This window comes from Bos grunniens, chromosome 9 (assembly GCF_055505025.1).
Source record: "Bos grunniens cultivar Pamir isolate PY7600 chromosome 9, Bosgru_T2T1.0, whole genome shotgun sequence".
Classification (NCBI taxonomy): domain Eukaryota; kingdom Metazoa; phylum Chordata; class Mammalia; order Artiodactyla; family Bovidae; genus Bos; species Bos grunniens.
Window position 1 is genome coordinate 102329824 of NC_141173.1, and position 18279 is coordinate 102348102.

The window sequence follows — 18279 nt, forward strand, 5'->3', positions numbered from 1 at the left end:
TTTCACAAATATTTAAATCATTTATTGTCATTAATTTACAGCATTTCAATATACACACTGCACGGAAGTACAAATAGCTTTTCAAACACTGGCAATGTGCTTTCCGGTATGTGGCCAGCTGTCAGCCGGGTCATGGTCATTAAGGATATGCCTTCTGAGTACTTAAATGCTAATGGTTACAAATTTTGTTCTCTTCAGTTTTTCACTAAGTATATTCTTACAGATAATACACATATTACTGCAGATAAAACCTTCATTGAGAATTATTAAATTGATTGCATATTTGTGCTACTCTTTCTGAAGAGAAGAAAATATTCAGTACTCATAAGGCAGCAGAGAGTTGGTTTAGGGACTCTGCTATGTCTAGAAAAATAGTCCGGTTAGTAAAAATAGCATTCCGCGTATTTTCCTCAGCAAGACTATTCATGATGGTGGAATCCGTGACTCGGCAACAGCAGCTGGCGATGCAGTCCCTTCAAAGGCCGGTTCTTCATCTCCCGTTGTTACGCTGATGCCTTTTTAGACATCCTGGGAAGAAGCACAAGGCAAAATCCAGTGAGGAAACAACTTCTCCACCAGCCTCAAAGGTCAGGAGGGCTTTAAGAAAGGGCATGGAGAGCTTGGTGTACCCGTGTTTCAAGTCAGGATTTTACAGAAACAGTGATCTCCTACTTCATGCCAACGTTCCTGTTTTAATCAGTGACTTTTCACTGTGCTGTATTAACCGCCCAATCACTGTTTCAAATTCTTGGCATAGTTTTGCTCTGAATCAAGTCTCCCCAGCTGCGGACGCACTTCTGTCCACACCCACACCCTAGAGGTTTCTGCTCCACTCCGCCCAGCTCCTCAAAGCACAAAGGGTGAGAGGGGTCTGCTCACTCGTGCCGGATCAGCCGTCCTCCCTGGATGAGCTGTGCTACTTCATTGGTGGCGTGGCAGGCGAACAGGAGCCAGTTCCGAGGCTGCACCTTGTAGGCGAATCTCATGAACGTGAGGGAGTAACAGCAGAGGGCTGTCAGGACACGCAAGACAGAGTGTGACTGACAGCCGCCAAGATCGAGGGCTGCTGGGCCGACTGCCTCAACACAAGAGCCTCTTCTGCTACAACCTTTGCATGCTTCCGCAAACGGGAAGCTCATGAGATGGTTTGCCCCGCAGCTGGGTACGCTGCTGTTTATTAAAGTCAGCGCGCAGACATCAGTTCTGAGCTCCTTTTCTGTCCCCTAGAATTGTTTACGGAGAAGGCAATGGCACCCCACTCCAGTACTCTTGCCTGGAAAATCCCATGGACAGAGGAGCCTGGTAGGCTGCAGTCCATGGGGTCGCAAAGAGTTGGACAGGACTGAGCAACTTCACTTTCACTCACTCTTCTCACTTTCATGCACTGGAGAAGGAAATGGCAACCCACTCCAGTGTTCTTGCCTGGAGAATCCCAGGGACGGGGGAGCCTGGTGGGCTGTTGTCTATGGGGTCACACAGAATCGGACACGACTGAAGCGACTTAGCAGCAGCAGCAGAATTGTTTATAGTCTGTTATCTGAAAGACCTGCCATTTAATCCCCTCAATATGTTTTACAGTCAAATATTAAGAGTTTCAAGTAAACTTAAAGATACTTTTTCTGAATAAAGCTCAAGAGGGACACACTCTTTAACTGGGGTACTAAATCTGAAAGGCAGACAGGACCCTAACAAATTCTTCTAAACACAGGAGCCCAGTTTCTCCCTTCTGTGTGACGTAAGGTCTCTCGAAGCCAGCAGGCTCTGTGGTACTTTCTAACGTGACTGCAGTATCTGGGGCAACAAACTTGAAACGTACGCAGGAGCTGTATCATGCTATAATTATACATAAAAATCCTCCCAGTTATTCACATCTGCGTCCTTACCAAATGTCATCCGCCCACTGATAATCTCTGGGGACTTCTTCATGTCATTGATGGCGGCAATGGGAAGACCCCAGTTGGCTACTGGGCCCCAAAAGTGCTATAAAAAATGAGGAGAGAAAGAAGAGGAAAAGTGAAGATGGAGCCATGAACAGCTGCAACTTCTACCTTAGATGGTAACGCGAACTGTGCAGTTAACCCCTGGGTTACCAGGCAGGCAGGCGCTGGGCTGTGGAAGTACTGGCCTATGAACCAGCAGTTCTCACAGGTGAGACCCCAAACCGAAAGGAGCAGGCACTTTACCAAGGTCCCTGCTAACTTCCAGGTGACAGTTAAGTAATCTCTGATGATCTCATTTAGAGAATTTTCAAATGAGATCGACTTCTTGCATAATTCAGTCTTGCCACAACTGAACTTAGACCTTGTTAGAACTATTCTCTGCAATGTTTAAATCTATCAGAACTTCTTTTTTCAAGTTTTCATTAAGATATGTGTCAGTATCTCTTAAAATACAGACCCTAAGTTGCATACTTTTTCTGAAGAAAATAACTTAGAAAGGGAAGAAACTGCTTTCAGTTCATATGATCATATTCAGATCAGAGAACCAAAAAATTTATACTTGGAACCTCAGATAGTATGAAATAAAGATTGAAAAATACTTTTAAAATAATAGTAGCAACCTGTACTTAGAAAATGGACCAACCGTTTCTTACCTGCAACCACAGCCATCACAGGGCACCAAGACTTAGTTGTCCGTGCTGAACAGCAGTGACAGCCAATTTAATTTAGTTTCTGAGGCTGAAATAAGCCCAGGGGCTTTCCCTATTAAACTAAAACTTGTCTTATTTATGCACAATTTGCAAATAATACTTGAAAGTATGAAGGAGGGAATCCCTGGCGCCAGTGGTTAGGCCTAAGTCTCTCACTTGGGAGGCCCAGGTCTGATCCCTGGCTGGGGAACTAAGATTCCCACAAGCTACGCGGCACAGCCGAAAAAATAAAAGTAAAATGTGAAGGAAACCACACGTCATTGGCTAAAGACCCTTTTTGGTTATCAGAACATTAAGCAGTGCTTTATTTCTGCCTATCCCAGCATTTAAGATAAATTTAGACGGCAGAATACATTTCTAGATCTGCATTTTTTAATACTGACCAAGATTCATTAAAATTCAAAACCTCCTAAGAATGAGAAAGGGAAATGCAAAAAAAAATAAATGAGAATTACGTTTGTCATGATCTAATACTTTGAAATGTTTGCATGATATGCTTGACGCAAGCACGAGGCCATGCCTTGAGAAGCTATCCAGCGTCAGAGCTGTCCTGTGCCATCATGCTGGGAACTGTGGCGTCCACGTCTGAGTTACGGACCCCGTGACTTAGGCACGGCTGCTGCACAGAACCTCTGGGGTGCTGGGGTGGCTAATTAGTCCTGCTTTCAGACTGGATTCTGTTAGATACGCACGGCTGAAGCTTTCCTAGTTCCGGTGTCTAGATGGGGGCTGGCCGTGTCCCTTCTTCCTCACCCTCCAGACCTCTGGTGACACAATGTCTCCCCCTCCTCACCTGCCTACTTCAGGGCGGGGCCTGTCCTTCCCTTGTGGCCCCTCACTTTATTCCACATCATCTTCTTCTCCACTTTTTTTTACCATGTCAGTCTATTGCCATCACTTGCTGTTTAACTGTTTCCCATCACTCTGCTCTGCTCAGCGACCTCTGAGCTACACATCACGCACACGGCTCCCTGCGGGGCTCGGCCATGCCAGGCGTCTGCATCACCGCTGTGGCCAGACAGTGGAGGCCTTGGCGTGAATCTGAAACCTGAGGCAGGCCGGGGACTTCCTGTCACACAGCAGTGCTCACAGTTTCACTGGCCTGAGTGTAGGGTCATGTGACACAGGGTTCTGCAAGTCAAGGGCTATATATACACTTGTGGTTATAAGCACTGAGCTATACCTAAGATACATTTCTTAAAAAGAACATAAACGGTAAATGTAATTTCAACACTAGTTACGAAATTATCTAACTGCAGAATCCATCTTTTCTATCTAGTACGAGGCTCCAGTTGTCACTCCAGTTGTCCACTGGAGTAACATCTGGCCTGTGCTGCAGATGGTTGTAGGTCAGTGCTGATCCTCTAGGGAAGTCAGCGTCCAGAGGAGCCCAAGGACCCAGGGGGCACTGGAGGCGCCCCCGGCCTGAGGCCTGCAGGATGGAGGCAGGATGTGCTATTTCCTGTCCATAACTCTGCTACGGCACAAAGTCTGCAGAAGCCTTGAGCGAAGGAGAGATAGGCTCTTACCGTACTATTTCGTGAGGAGCCGCCGAGGTTCGGACAGGAAAGACATAGGGAAGAAAAAAAAAAAAAAGATCAGATGCTTTGAAACATTTCAGTTTCTTTAACGGCACACGTGTCCACGTCTCAGTAACAGAACAACAACACAAGCAGCACATTTTTAAAAAAGATGATTTAGTGGTATTTCTAACAATAACCTTGACCTAACGAAAGTAAACCTTAATTTTATCAAAAATAAACTTAATCCTTAAAGCCAGGCTATCCAATGAGAATATAATACAAGTCACACACAGGAGCCACATAAGGAAGTTAAAGATTTCTAGAAGCTATGTTCACAAAAATGAAAAACAGGGGTTAACCTTATTTATTCCAACGTTTCAAAATATTTTAATTTGGACATGTAATCAAGAACAACCTCACGATGAGGCATTTTACATTCTTTTTTGACTCTAAGTCTCTGAGATCCAGTGGGTGCCAACACTCCCGGGACACCTCAGCCTGGACTGGCCACCCTCCACAAGCTCCACGGCCACTTGGGGCTGGGGGCTCTCAGACTGGACAGCACGGGCTTCAAGGGAACATTTGAGAACAACTAGTTGGACAGAAGCACAGTGCTGCAGAATTCTATCCACAACGAACTTTCCACTCTCACTGACTAACAGGCTATCGCCAGAACATAAGCCCCTAAAAATAGGCGTGTAATTCTATATCTGTTCAGACTGAAACTCTGGTCCAAGTGACAGCCAGCATTCACAAGGCATTCAGACAATGTTTGCTGAATAAAGAGAAAAATCTTTCAATGTTAAGTGAATTGTTTTCCTGAATGTTAAAACTAATGCCATTCAGAAATATGTCAAGTTACTTTTATTGCTGAAAGGGTAGTTCTTCTTTCCAGGACATAGCTGAATAGTTCTGTTAAGGCCAACTTTTATTAAAATGCAGCTTACTTCCCTGGTGGCTCAGACGGTAAAGTGTCTGTCTACAATGCAGGAGACCCGGGTTTGATCCCTGGGTCAGGAAGATCCCCTGGAGAAGGAAGTGGCAATCCACTCCAGATTTTCCATTTTCTTGCCTGGAAAATCCCATGGACAGGGGAGCCTGGTAGGCTACAGTCCATGGGGTCGCAAAGAGTCAGACACAACTGAGCGACTTCACTTTCACTGAAAGAATCACTGGAATAAAACGATAAAAATCTTTATACACACAGTCACATCCGAAGAACTCATCTTGTCCTTTTGTTCTTGGGCATGTCGCATGATTCCCCCAGCCAGGAATGAAACCCGCGCCCTGCACTGGAAGCGGAGTCTCAACCCCTGAACCACCAGGGAGGTCCCTCCTCTAGTTGTTTCGAGTTAGGGCTCAAGAAGTTCTAATTTTCAGCATGAAAGTACTTGCCAAAGGTGCTGACAATACCCTTCAAGCAGCTTCCAGTATGAAGTACGACCAGCCTAGAAGGAGCCCGTCTTTCACAGGTAAGTGAGCTGTTTTCACAGACGCCATTTCCACTGGGGAACAAGCAGGTCCCATCTGAGCACAGGGCTTTACTGGGGAGCAATGTCCTAAGCCGGTCAGGGCAGGGTCTGGCCGTTTACAGGCTGCAGTCACCTCTGGGGTTGCTCTCGTCTGTTCAGGGTCTGAACACAGGCCTTTTATTCATCGATCAATGACCAATGGCTGTTTGGTTTTTTTCCCCTACAAATTATTTCAAAAATATTCCAAGATGTAGTTCTTAAAATCCAAAATGTCAACTTGATAATTCAGTTTTCAATTCAGAACTGTCTCCTTGGATTGTACAATAGTTCAAACTCTACCCTATTTTACAACAGGCGACCTTAGGGCAGATCATAGAGGAATGTGAAGGAGGAATTACTTTCTGCCACCATTCCCTGCTCCGTATGAAAGTCCTATGTGAAGCTGATCACAAAAATAATGTTGATCACATCACTTTAATAGTGGTTTAATGATTATAAAACGACCTTGAGAATAAAACTGTTCTAAACATCTTTGGGAAATACAAAAATCCATAACTCAACGTCGCTTAATTCTGCGTCAGAGTTGTCCAAAACGTGAATCAACTATCAGCCAAAAAATCTAAAAGGACACTGGTGCAGGGCCAAACTAGAAAAGAAAAGTTTCCCAGGATGTGTGAATATCTGTTCTAAAGAAAGATACACCTAAAAGCATACAGACTGCGCCTGGGGACAGGGACATACACTGGAGAGCACCCTCTCTCTCCACTCGGGACGCGCCTGCACTTCAGAACAGAACAAAACACCCTCAAAACAGACACAGGTTCTCCCGGTTCACCTGACCTTGCATTTTCGTGAAGGAGAAACCAGGTAAGAATGTCGATGGAGGGACTTCCGTGGTGGGCCAGTGGCTAAGACTCTGCACTCCCAAGGCAGGGAGCCCCAGGGTCGATCCCTGGTCAGGGAACAAAACCCCATCTGCCCCAGCTAAGATCCCACCTGCCCCAACCAAAGACCCTACCTGACCCAACTAAAGATCTTGCACAGCCAAATAAATAAATACTTTTTTAAAAAAGCAGAATGATAATGGAGGTGACAGAGGAGGAGGACCAGGACCACCCTAAATAAACGTTGCCTTCTGTCCCTCCTTTATCTGAATGCTGCTCATCTGGTCCCAGGTCCGTCCCACACCCATTTTTATTTTCAACAAGTCTCCTGGGTGCTGCCAATTTGCTTCCTTTTCCTAAAATTACTGACAGTAATTGTTAGCTTTCTCTGCAAGTACTCTGGGTAATTTAGGTAATTTATAACTTGCTTATGCAGTACTAAAAGGATCCTAGCATAGTCTGTCTGTATCGCTCCTGAGAGAAAAGTAAGATTCTGAGATATTCTAGACCGCAACTCTCTTAGAGGCTGAAAATGGTGATCACCATTTCATTTATTCTCACCAACTTTTACCTGATTTTCTACTTCAAGTTAAAATCAGGGAGTTTTTACAAATCATAATGTGTGATATTCAATTGGTCAAAACTAAACTGGAAGGGAGAAAAGAGACTCTTGTGGCCAGTTCTGCTTCAACACTCAGCCTCAGAAAGTGTGTGCAGGTCATTTACATGACGGCAAGCAAAGCCAAGGGCAGGGCGTGGAAGCTCCCGGCAGAGAAGGGAGACACACACAGGAGAGGAAGTGCAGAGACAGCACCGACACCTTCTTTTCAAAACCAGTCTTGTGCGTAAGTGCTTCCCTCCAAATCTTAAACAGACATTCCTGTCTTGGCTTCACAACCTGGGCGTCCAGAGGCTCTCGACGTCTCAACTTCTCTGCGTGGTTTGGATCTTAGTTTTCCCGTAAGGCCAGCGAAGCGCTGGACCATCTGATGTCTGAGGACCATTCAGCTGTAACATTCTTTTCTATTTGGAAAGATTTCTGTTTTCCCCTGCAACTTCTCCCTTGGGTATTAAGTATAAATTCTTAAAGCTCTCCTGGAAGCTTAGAAGTTAAAATTAACAGAATAGAAAACCTTATTAACTGGAGAATACTCACTGCAAACACCCAACTTACCTGGGGTTTATAACAGCATGCTGACTGATACACTGATTTTCTAACACTCATGATCTAGGCTTACTTAAGAAGACCTCCTTTGAACGTATGTCACATACACATCCATTCACTCCTCCAGGAAGGGGATACATCTCTGGTATAAACATGCACAGACTGACAGACCACAAAACACACATCCTATCTCCAAGCTTAGCTGCTCCTTCAAATTTAGTTTTCTTAATTCAGGAGGGAGAATGAGAGAAGACGACCCCCCTGCCCCCCTCAAAAAGCTATCTTCTTTTGCTTTCCACTGAGAAGGTATGTGAGGAAATGGTTTACTCTTCTTTAAAAAGATAACAGAATAGAGATCCAGAAAGTTCTTGATTCAACATTTTCATTAAGGTAAGAAGAAGAAATCAGGGAAAGGAAAGCTGAAAGGCACCAAAAGGAGAGTACCAGGAACCCAGGGACTAAGCACGGAATATTCATAAAAATATGTTAATAGAACATTTCCTTCGGTAAGTATACACAGCACTATGCTGTGTCATCAAACAGTTACCGAAGCACAAAAACCAAGAAATTTGTCCAAGACGACACAGCTGGAAGCAACGGGGCTCGGATTCAAACCCATCATCAAATTCAGCACTAAGCGCAGTAACGCTACCAGCGCACACAGCAAGACTATTGCAATTCCTTAAGATTTTAACACTGAGACCCTATTTTGATGTCCCAGTTGTCCGAGTAATGCCTTTTAGAGCTGTTTTCATCCATACCAGATCCAAACAAAATCCACACACTGCCTTTGGTTAGAGCCTGCTCTTTCAACTCAGGTTTCTTGACCAAAAAAAAAAAAAATCAACATTTTAAAATACACTTGAAAATTCACTTCAGTAAGAGAGGCATTTCAATCTTATTCAGAAAATGTAACTGACAGGAGTTTATAATCTATGTGAAACATGATTTTGAATTTTTGCTGCATACGTCAGCTCTGTCGTCAGTAAGATGACTTTAAAACTCTACAACAGCTTTACTTTGGAAAACCTCTATACCCCTTTGGCAGGCTGTAAGAAGGCTGGAGCTCTTGAGTCGTCCAGGATTGCAAAGAATGTCGAACTGACGAGATGAGCAGGCCCAGAACCCCATTTCTGATTGGAGGAGAATATGAAACTGTCCTCTTACTGCTTCACCTGCTTTTCCGGAAGCAAAGCGGGGGCTGTAAGGAGGGCTGGAAGAGCGGACAGGGGAAACGCCCCCGATGAGCCCTGGGGAGGGGTCTGTCTGTCTGGGGAAAGCTAATACAAGAGATTCTGGTGAAACTTTCGACACCAGTCCTCAAACCTGTCCTCAGTCACCGCTTGGCAGGCTGGCATGAGATCCCACTGCTGCCAAGAACAGCAGAGCAAACAAACCCAGTAGGACGCTCGCTTCCTCCGCTCAGTCCACAAAAGTATTTCCAGGTAAAAATACACCGCTTTACACCTTGTGAAAATGAGGGGGACCCTGTAAGGGCTTTCTGGGTACAAAAGCCCCTCCATGCCCCCACTTCTTGTTACAGAAAAGGGCTTTAGTCTCCAAGGCCTTCCTGAAGTTCCCAAGGGCAGATTCAGGCAGTTACTAATGGGGAAAGTGAGGAAACACAGCAAGAAGGAAATGGCAGCAAGAAAAGTACGGAAAGAGTAAACAATATTTCAGTGACAAACCAAGTCCTAGCTCCTCCTAAAGGGATACACACAACAGTCTAACAGACCTTTGAGCTGTTCTGCAGGAACAAAGACCCCACCCATGGTGGGGGTGGTGACTACATTCCCACCATGAGAAGCTGGAACTGGAAGGTTGTCATTAAGATTCCCCAAATCACCTGGTTACGTCACCACCCGCCAGTCGGAAGTCCACAAGCTGGTCACACACCCTGCAGCCCTCGCTCTTCTGTTCCGTGTCTTTAAGAACCCTTTCTTGAGAGTCATCTGGGAGTCTGGGTCTTTTGAACATGAGCCGCCCCTTCGTGGTTTGCAGGGACCCTGCAATAAACACGGCACTTTCCTTCCCCACCATGCCGGGTCAGGAGATTGGCTTTGTTGTGTATAGGGTGCATAGACTCAAGCTCTGTTCAGTAAAATCCACATTTATGATTTTAACTTTTCCCCTAACAGGAAACTTTTAAAAATGTTTCTGCTACGAAGACAGCAAGATATAATAGAAATACACAGTGATTTGGGGTTTCCAACTATTTTCACACCCCTCATCTGGTTTAATGTTCTCAACAACCCAGTGAGACAGGACATTGTGATTAAGCCCATTTCATAGATGGGGTAAATAAAGTCCACTGGGATTGACTGCTGGGGATACCTTGGCCTGAAGTCATTCTTCGGAAGCACTTTCCTGGATGCTGCGATTCTCTTCCTCATTTAGTCGGAGCTTAATACAATGAAAGCAATGCTAGAGAAGTTATACAAACATTAAAGGTACATGAACTTAACCTCTGAAAAAAGGTCACACACATCAAAGCATTCAACTGAAATGCTTGGCTCTCAGACACCTATCTAGTAGAAAAAATATAAATTTAGAAAAGTGGGGCTCTCTTCCTTGAAAATACATATATTCTACAAACTCTTCCTAGGTGATCCCCAGCATATTTCTAATGTGGATAAGATTTCGTTCTTAATTACACCACACAGCTTTATCTTTAGTTGTCCTTAACTATTAGGAAGGCTCATCCACAGGAGAAAACATCAATAAAACCTAAGGTAGTATCTGAAGCCATAGGGAAACTTAACTGCAGGGACTAAGCACACAGCCTCACATGACAACTTTGCTCAGACTTTCCAGGATATTAACCTGATAAATACTGTACTCCACAGTACTAAACATCTATCTTAATTAACCACAGTCCTATACAAGTACAGAAAGTTTTTTTTTTTTAGAAAACACAAGAGTGAAGTTCTTGATCCCAAATTTACGGCAGAAAATTATTTTTCTTACCCTACTGATCTTTAAAATTAGAAGTAAACAGTATTTGCAATAAGATTCAGAATTTCTAAAAATTATATATATATTTCTACTGGTAAGTGAAGCTGCCTTCATACCGTACCCTATGGATGGTCACACTTTTTGCTGTCATTGAGTGAGTGAGTGACGTCGCGCAGTTGTGTCCGACTCTGTGACCCCCTGGGCTGTAGCCTACCAGGCTCCTCTGTCCACGGGATTTTCCAGGCAAGAGTACTGGAGTGGATTGCCATTTCCTTCTCCAGGGGATCTTCCCGACCCAGGGATTGAACCCGGGTCTCCCGCATTGTAGACAAACGCTTTACCGTCTGAGCCACCAGGGAAGTCTTTTACCTCTTTACTATATTAAACTGTTGGAAAACACTGCAGAGCTCAATTTACCTAGATTTAAGAAAATCACACAAATAAAAACTAAAATTTAAAATTATTCTCCAGGGAAGAATACTGGAGTGGGTTGCCATGCCCTCCTCCAAGGGACCTTCCCCACACAGGGACTGAACCTCTTTAGTCTCCTGCACTGGCAAGCCGGTTCTTCACCAGTACCGCCACCTGGGAAGCCCCCAAATAAACTATATAAAACGGCTTTGAAGTTTTATGAAACATTTTGAAATACAAAGCAGGCGTCTCAAGGCTAGAGATAGAATTAAAATACAGAAAGTGTCTTCAGGCCTTTCATCCCGCCAAAGCCCTTTCTACCTGGAATGGAAAACACCATGTAAAAAAGCGTGCGCTTGGTTGGCAGAATATTCGTCTGTAAAACTGTGTTGGATATGACTCCCTCCCACCCACGCCTGACCTCCTGAGGCTGAGAAGCGCGAAGGACGAGTCGACCCGGCGGGCTCGGTGCCCTTGTGGCGGAGAAGGAGCCCTGGCCCCCGCCGCTCCGCTTGCCCCGCGCGACTCCAGGGCGCGCCCTCCCCGCGCCCGCCCGCCGCACACCTGCCGGGCAGGTGCCGGGAGGCGGAGCCCCGGCCCCCCTCGCCGGACCCGGCCGGCTCTCAGCGCTCGCCCGCGCCGGGGCTCCACCTGCGCCCCACTGTCCGGAGGCCCCTGCGCCGCGGCCCCTCAGCCGCCGGCCCGCTACCCCGGGACCCTGTTCGGCTGACTGCACTCCCGCCCGCCCCGCGCCCCTCGTCACGCACGCCATCGGCTCCAGAGCCCGGAGCCCTCTGAGGGTTCAGGGTCCGGCCGGGGGACTCGTCCAGGTTTTGGCCCCGGGGGACTCGTCCAGGGTCCGGTCCCGGAGGACTCGTCACCTCAGGAGTGACCGGACTCCCGCCCGCCCCGCTGCCCGCGGCGCCCCTCGTCACGCGCGCCATCCGCTCCGGAGCCCGGAGTCCTCTGCGCGTCCAGGGTCCGGCCCCGGGGGGACTCGTCACCTCATGAGGTAGTCCCGGAAGTCCTTGCTCCGGACATAGTCCGCCGCCTTCCGCACCAGCGCGCCTGCCATGGCCGTGCCGGACACCTAGCTGCCCGCGGTGCCCTCGCCGCAGCTCCTCGGATCCCAATGACACCCGGCGAAGCGGACAGCGCGGACACCGCACCCTACCGCCCGCGCGCGTCACGACAGCTCGGCCCCGCCTTACGGCCGCCGCCCGGCTCTCGGCCTACTGGAGGGCGCTGAGCGCGAGACGGCGGCGCCGATTGGCTGGCGCTCGCCGCACACCTCCGCCCCGCCCCTCAGAGGCGGTGCGCGCGGGGGGGAGGGGGAGGGCCGCTGCCGTAAAACGGCCGGGGCCCGGCGGCGATTGGCTAGCGGTTGCTAGGCAGCCGAGCGGGCGCGCGCCCGGCGGCAAGTGACAGCTTCGTGGCTCGCGGGTCTGTTCTCGCCGCCCACAGGGGCTCGCTACCCGCCTCTCGTGGGCTTTTGCAGCGGCCGCAGGCCCCGGAAAGGCGGCATGCCCAGAAGCCGCCCTCTGTACCGGCAGGGGAGTCGGTCACAAGCTCAGGACCGACGCCGGAGCTGCAGAGCCATGTGCGGGGCGAGCCGTGGGGAGAGGTAGACGTGGGAGCGCCCGGCTGTTCTGAGTTTTGGTTTGTATTTATTGTGAATGTTTTACACTGGCCCAAACGGTGGAGGAATGAGTCAATTTAAAGGCCTTTGGTGGGGAGAAAGCAGGGAGGGGCGGCGGGCAAGAGGCCCTGGGGCATCTCTGGCAAAGACTTCAACTGGAATGTAAACACCATTATTATTTATTTATTTTTAATATGGGAGGATGGGAAACGATTTCCATAGCCACCAAAGGGACAGAGTCAAAGAAATAGGCCTGCGTCCTTTCCACGGAATGCCTAAAAGGTAAGGGGGCTGTGCCTTCTGATATGAAAATACAGCCCGCAGGACCCTGTGGGGCCTCCTGGGGAGCGGCCTTCCTCCCCGCCTCCCCGGTTCTCTGCTTTACCAGATAGTAGTATCTGATGCACATTTCCGGAGTTGCTTTATAGATATGAAAACACCCCACCATAAGGAAGATTTAACTACCGTGAGCATATAGTCCCAGGCTGCATGGAGCCAAAGACTGATAAAGGTAACCCCTGTGACACCACCCTGTTCCCTCACCATCAGCCAGTCAGAGGCTTGTGCACCAGGTGGTCACTATACCTTGCTATTCAGAGTGCTTTGCCAAAACCTTTCAGGAAGTTTGGGGTTTTTTTAATTTTTTTAAGGCTTTAGCCACCTAATTCCTTGCCTAGCCCTGCAGAAAACCTTTCTCTCCTCCAAATGCCAATGCTTATGTTTGTTTGGCCTCAGTGTGGGACACAGGAACTTGTGCTAACAGAAAGATCTTTAAGATATATAGGAAAAAATTAAGGTGCAGAATCCTGTGTGTAGTATGCTACTCATTTGTGCATAGAGACAAAGTATATAAATTTGTGTTTCCAAAGATCAAGAGAAATGTTGGCAATGGCTGCCTCTAAGGATGTTAAGGGGGTAAAGATTGGAGGGTAACTATTCTCTGAGTACCCTTTGTTCCTTTTGAAACTTGTACAACGAACATATGCTATCTATTCAAAATAAATATTAAAGAAGAAAAGAAATGCCCTTGAGAATTGAAATAGCAATCATTTCATTGAATCAGATTTATTTTCTGTTAGGGTGAGTACAAAAGGCAGAGGAACCAGAGATCAAATCGCCAACATCCGTTGGATCATCAAAAAAGCATGAGAGTTCCAGAAAAACACCTACTTCTGCTTTATTGACTATGCTAAAACCTTTGACTGTGTGAATCACAACAAACTGTGGAAAATTCTTCAAGAGATGGGAATATCAGACCACCTGACCTGCCTCCTGAGAAATCTGTATGCAGGTCAAGAAACAACAGTTAGAACTGGACTTGGAACAATAGACTGGTTCCAAATTGGAAAAGGAGTATGTCAAAACTGTATATTGTCACCTTGCTTATTTAACTTATATGCAGAGTACATCATGAGAAATGCTGGACTGGATGAAGCACAAGCTGGAATCAAGATTGCCAGGAGAAATATCAATAACTTCAGATATGCAGATGACACCACTCTTATGGCAGAGAGTGAAGAACTAAAGAGCCTCTTGATGAAAGTGAAAGAAGAGAGTGAAAAAGTTGTCTTAAAACTCAACATTCAGAAAACTAAGATCATGGCATCACTTCATGGCAAATACACTGGGAAACAATGGAAACAGTGACAGACTTTATTTTTTGACACCAAAATCACTGCAGATGATGATTGCAGCCATGAAATTAAAAGGCACTTGCTCCTTGGAAGAAAAGTTATGACCAAGCTAGACAGCATATTAAAAAGCAGAGACATTAGTTTGTCCACAAAGGTCCATCTAGTCAAGGCTGTGATTTTTCCAGTAGTCATGTACGGATGTGAGAGTTGCACTATAAAGAAGGCTGAGCGCCGAAGAATTGATGCTTTTGAACTATGGTGTTGGAGAAGACTCTCGAGAGTCCCGTGGACTGCAAGGAGATCCAACCAGTCCGTCCTAAAGGAGATCAGTCCTGAATATTCATTGGAAGGACTGATGCTGAAGCTGAAACATCAATACTTTGGCCACCTGATGCAAAGAACTGACTCACTGGAAAAGATCCTGATGTTGGGAAAGATTGAAGGCAGGAGGAGAAGGGAACGACAGAGGATGAGATTGTTGGATGGCATCACCGACTCAATGGACATGAGTTTGAGTCAGCTCCTGGAGTTGGTGATGGACAGGGAAGCCGAGGTCCATGCGGTCGCAAAGAGTCAGACACGATTGAGCAACTGAGCTGAGGGTGTCTACAGGTTACACTAACCTTGATCTTCTGTGAAAGTATACCTTATTACACAATATCACAGTCGCATAATCACACCAAGAAGATTGTTGGATTCCACTGGTGCTTCATGGTAGTAGTAGGAACTATGACCTAAAAGAAGCAAAGGGGTCTTGATTGTTCATAGTGTCATTAATAAGAGCAACCATTTGTTGACCAGGAAGCACTTTCCAAACAACTTCCTCCTCCTCCTCTCATCAACTCAGAAGGTGAATGTAAGGAATGGGCATGGCTCTCAGCTGCTGCTGCTGTGGCACTTCGGTCATGTCCAACTCTTTTGCACCCCCCTGCAGCCCCACCAGGCTCCTCTGGCTGTGGGATTTCCAAGGCAAGAATACTGCAGGGGGTTGCCATTTCCTCCTCCAGGGGATCTTCCTGACCCAGGGATCAAAGCTGGGTCTTCTGTAACTCCTCCGTTGGCCGGGGGGTCCCTTACCACCAATGCCACCTGGGAAGCCCTTTCTAAACAAAATCAAACTGCATCTGGGTTCCCTGAACTCAGTGGTCCAGTCTTATTCCCTAAGGTTTTTCTTTCCCTTGTGAGCAGTGGTTCTGAAAGGAGCTGTTAGAGGAACCTGGAGCCGCAGCCTCAAAGCCTCAGGAGGTCCAGAGAGCGGCCCTGAGAGCTTTGTGGGTCAGTGAGAATGCAGAGACGCTGGCGAGGGCACCTGCCCAGTCACCGCTGTCCCCTCAGCCTGCCTCAAAAGACTCGCCTTCCCATTAGGGCCTCAGGTGGGCCTCTGAGCTTCCGTTGGCTTCCCATTGTGTGGAGGAAGGTGAGCTGGGGTATTCAAGTAAAGGAAAATGCTGGGCAAGTTCAGTTCAGTGGCTCAGTCGTGTCCGACTCTTTGCGACCCTGGGGACTGCAGCATACCAGGCCTCCCTGTCCATCACCAACTCCTGGAGTTTACTCAAACTCATGTCCATTGAGTCGGTGATGCCATCCAACCATCTCATCCTCTGTCATCCCCTTCTCCTGCCTTCAATCTTTCCCAGCATCAGGGTCTTTTCAAATGAGTCAGTTCTTCGCATCAGGTGGCCAAAATATTGGAGTTTCAGCTTTAGCATCAGTCCTTCCAGTGAATATTCAGGACTAATTTCCTTTAGGATGGACTGGTTGGACCTCCTTGCTGTCCAGGGGACTCTCGAGAGTCTTCTCCAACACCACAGTTCAACAGCATCAATTCTTGGGCACTCAGCCTTCTTTATAGTGCAAGTCTCACATCCATACATGACCACTGGAAAAACTATGCTGGATAAAGGAATATATAAGTATCCTGGTAAGTAGCTCACCTGCGATCTGAACCCAGTTCTTTTACTCTGAGCATCATACCTTGTCCACTATTTCAAATGTTGGGACAAAGAGAAAGACTTCTTTCATGTTAAGAGTATCTTTGCTACTTTAAATATGGAGCTGGCACTATGGTCTGATGTATAAGAGATCCTAGCAGTAGGTAAGAACCCCAGCTACGCTATTTCCTGAAGCTTCAGAAAGGCTGGCCCCACCCCACTCCAGCTCCCTGCATGGAAAGCGGGTATGAAGCGAAGATGCTGATGTCACTGGCTACGTTGGAGCTCAGGTTTGCAGAAGCAACTGCAAAGCCCTCTCAGCTTGTGGGAATCTCGCACGCCCACCCAGGTTCAGGACAGGCAGTCACCGCCGAGCTCCGACAGAGTGCTGAAGCCCGAGGTTGCGGGGAGGCTGACCCCCATGCCGAGCACGTGCGTGCCCAGCGCCGTGCTGGCTTGTTTACATGCAGTGTGTACATTGTCAGTGCTTGTCAGGTAGAGGTGTGGGGGGTCCCCCGTCTGCATGTCCCACTGGAGGGTTTCAAGGCATGTGGCTCTGCGGTGCTTTGTACGGTAAAAGAGCTTCCATGTGGAATAAACAAGCTGCAGTTTCTTACCTAACTATCAAAATAGCAAAAAAAAAGCAAACAGATCTAATTACAAGCTAACACACTGAATTCCCAGAGAAGGTGATGGCACCCCACTCCAGGACTCTTGCCTGGAAAATCCCATGGATGGAGGAGCCTGGTGGGCTGCAGTCCATGGGGTCCCGAAGAGTCAGACACGACTGAGCGACTTCACTTTCACTTCTCACTTTCATGCATTGGAGAAGGAAATGGCAACCCACTCCAGTGTTCTTGCCTGGAGAATCCCAGGGACGGGGGAGCCTGGTGGCTGCCGTCTATGGGGTCGCACAGAGTCGGACACGACTGAAGCGACTTAGCAGCAGCAGCAGCAGCACTGAATTCCACAGGTTACTAATCATAGCATCTCTTCTTCGGTTGTTATGATGAAAGAGGCAACTTCTGAAGAAGTACTTAGCGGATGATAAAAGTGTTCTAAATAATAAACAACAGAGTCCCATCATATAGCACAGGGAGCAGCTCTTCAATATTCTGTGATAAACCATAATGGAAAAGAATATGAAAAAGCATTTGTGTATACGTATAACTGAGTCATTTTGCTGTACGGCGGAAATTGACATTGTAAATCAACTGTACTTCAGTAAAATAAATTTGTAAGTGTTTTTGTCCTGTTGCCCATTTTTCATTTTGGCCAAATAAAATATGCCTTTCTTTGGTTCCGGTCAGGCAGGCACAGGTCAGTTTGGTTAGCTTAGTATAATAATTTAAAGAATGTGGTAAATGAGTAAACCAAAGAATCCTGGAGTTGAGAGAGGGCCTTGACACTTAAATTCAAAAGCCAAAGTACGGGTTTCACATCCAAAGGCAGAGCCAGCCCCTGCCCTCCCACCTGTAATGAATCCGCTGCACTGCCCCCAGGGCTTGGGGAATCCTTTCAGATTCTTCCCAGGTTCCGGCTGTTCTTCCTCGGTTAAGGTACTACTCAGCACAGAGAAATCCCAAAGAGTCTTTCACAGCAGGGAGTCTTCACTCCGCCTAGTGGTTCAGTAATTTGCTAGTGAATCAATGGCAAAGGAATAAAGAAAATAGAACCGTCACTGTCTGGCCTTTCCGGCTGAAGTGTGTGACATTTCAGGCTCCAGCATCAAGGGGTGTAGCCCGGCCCCTGAAAGGTGAGAGGGGCTGAGTCCCCCCGGGGTGCCTGGCATCACCCAGAGTGGCTGCTGCTGGTCACGGGAGACACAGGCGTCGCACAACCTGAACACAGGCAGCCTCCCCGCCCTGTGTCTTCCAGAGTTTCAGGGGGGAAAATGGTGAGGCCAGTTTTCTCAGTCAAATGTATCCAAAAACTTACTTGATTCAGACAAGGTTAGTTTCTTCTGTAGCTCTTCTGAATCTTTACTAAGGTCCTGGGAATGATGGGATCATAAA

The 18279-nt window shown here is 47.2% G+C and overlaps 1 protein-coding gene and 1 long non-coding RNA gene across 4 annotated transcripts; one reads left to right on the plus strand and one right to left on the minus strand.

Moving 5' to 3' along the window:
- MPC1 (mitochondrial pyruvate carrier 1) lies at positions 1-12258 on the minus strand. 3 transcript variants are annotated; one of them, XM_086318705.1, is made up of 5 exons: positions 12065-12258; positions 10539-10542; positions 1884-1980; positions 880-1012; positions 1-528 (listed from the first exon to the last, which is right to left on the minus strand). In XM_086318705.1, exons 1-5 carry the CDS (start codon positions 12133-12135, stop codon positions 504-506), a joined length of 330 nt encoding a protein of 109 aa, XP_086174831.1. In that variant the 5' UTR covers positions 12136-12258; the 3' UTR covers positions 1-503. The 3 variants fall into 3 exon arrangements, with proteins under 3 accessions (XP_086174831.1, XP_086174829.1, XP_086174830.1); XM_086318703.1 differs by lacking the exon at positions 10539-10542; XM_086318704.1 differs by lacking the exons at positions 10539-10542; positions 12065-12258 and adding an exon at positions 4180-5345.
- Positions 12259-12457: 199 nt separating this feature from the next.
- On the plus strand, positions 12458-17510 carry LOC147366480 (uncharacterized). Its single transcript, XR_015133452.1, has 2 exons — positions 12458-12719; positions 13779-17510. It is a non-coding gene; the product is annotated as an uncharacterized LOC147366480 (long non-coding RNA).
- Positions 17511-18279: the final 769 nt, after the last annotated feature.

Excerpts from the sequence above, each read along its gene's own strand:
- MPC1 (XM_086318705.1), bottom strand. The coding sequence starts at position 12,135 with ATGGCAGGCGCGCTGGTGCGGAAGGCGGCGGACTATGTCCGGAGCAAG. Across the intron at positions 1,013-1,883 it reads CAGTGGGCGGATGACATTTG|CCCTCTGCTGTTACTCCCTC; the intron begins GTAAGGACGCAG and ends GTGTCCTGACAG. Across the intron at positions 529-879 it reads GGACGGCTGATCCGGCACGA|GATGTCTAAAAAGGCATCAG; the intron begins GTGAGCAGACCC and ends GCTTCTTCCCAG.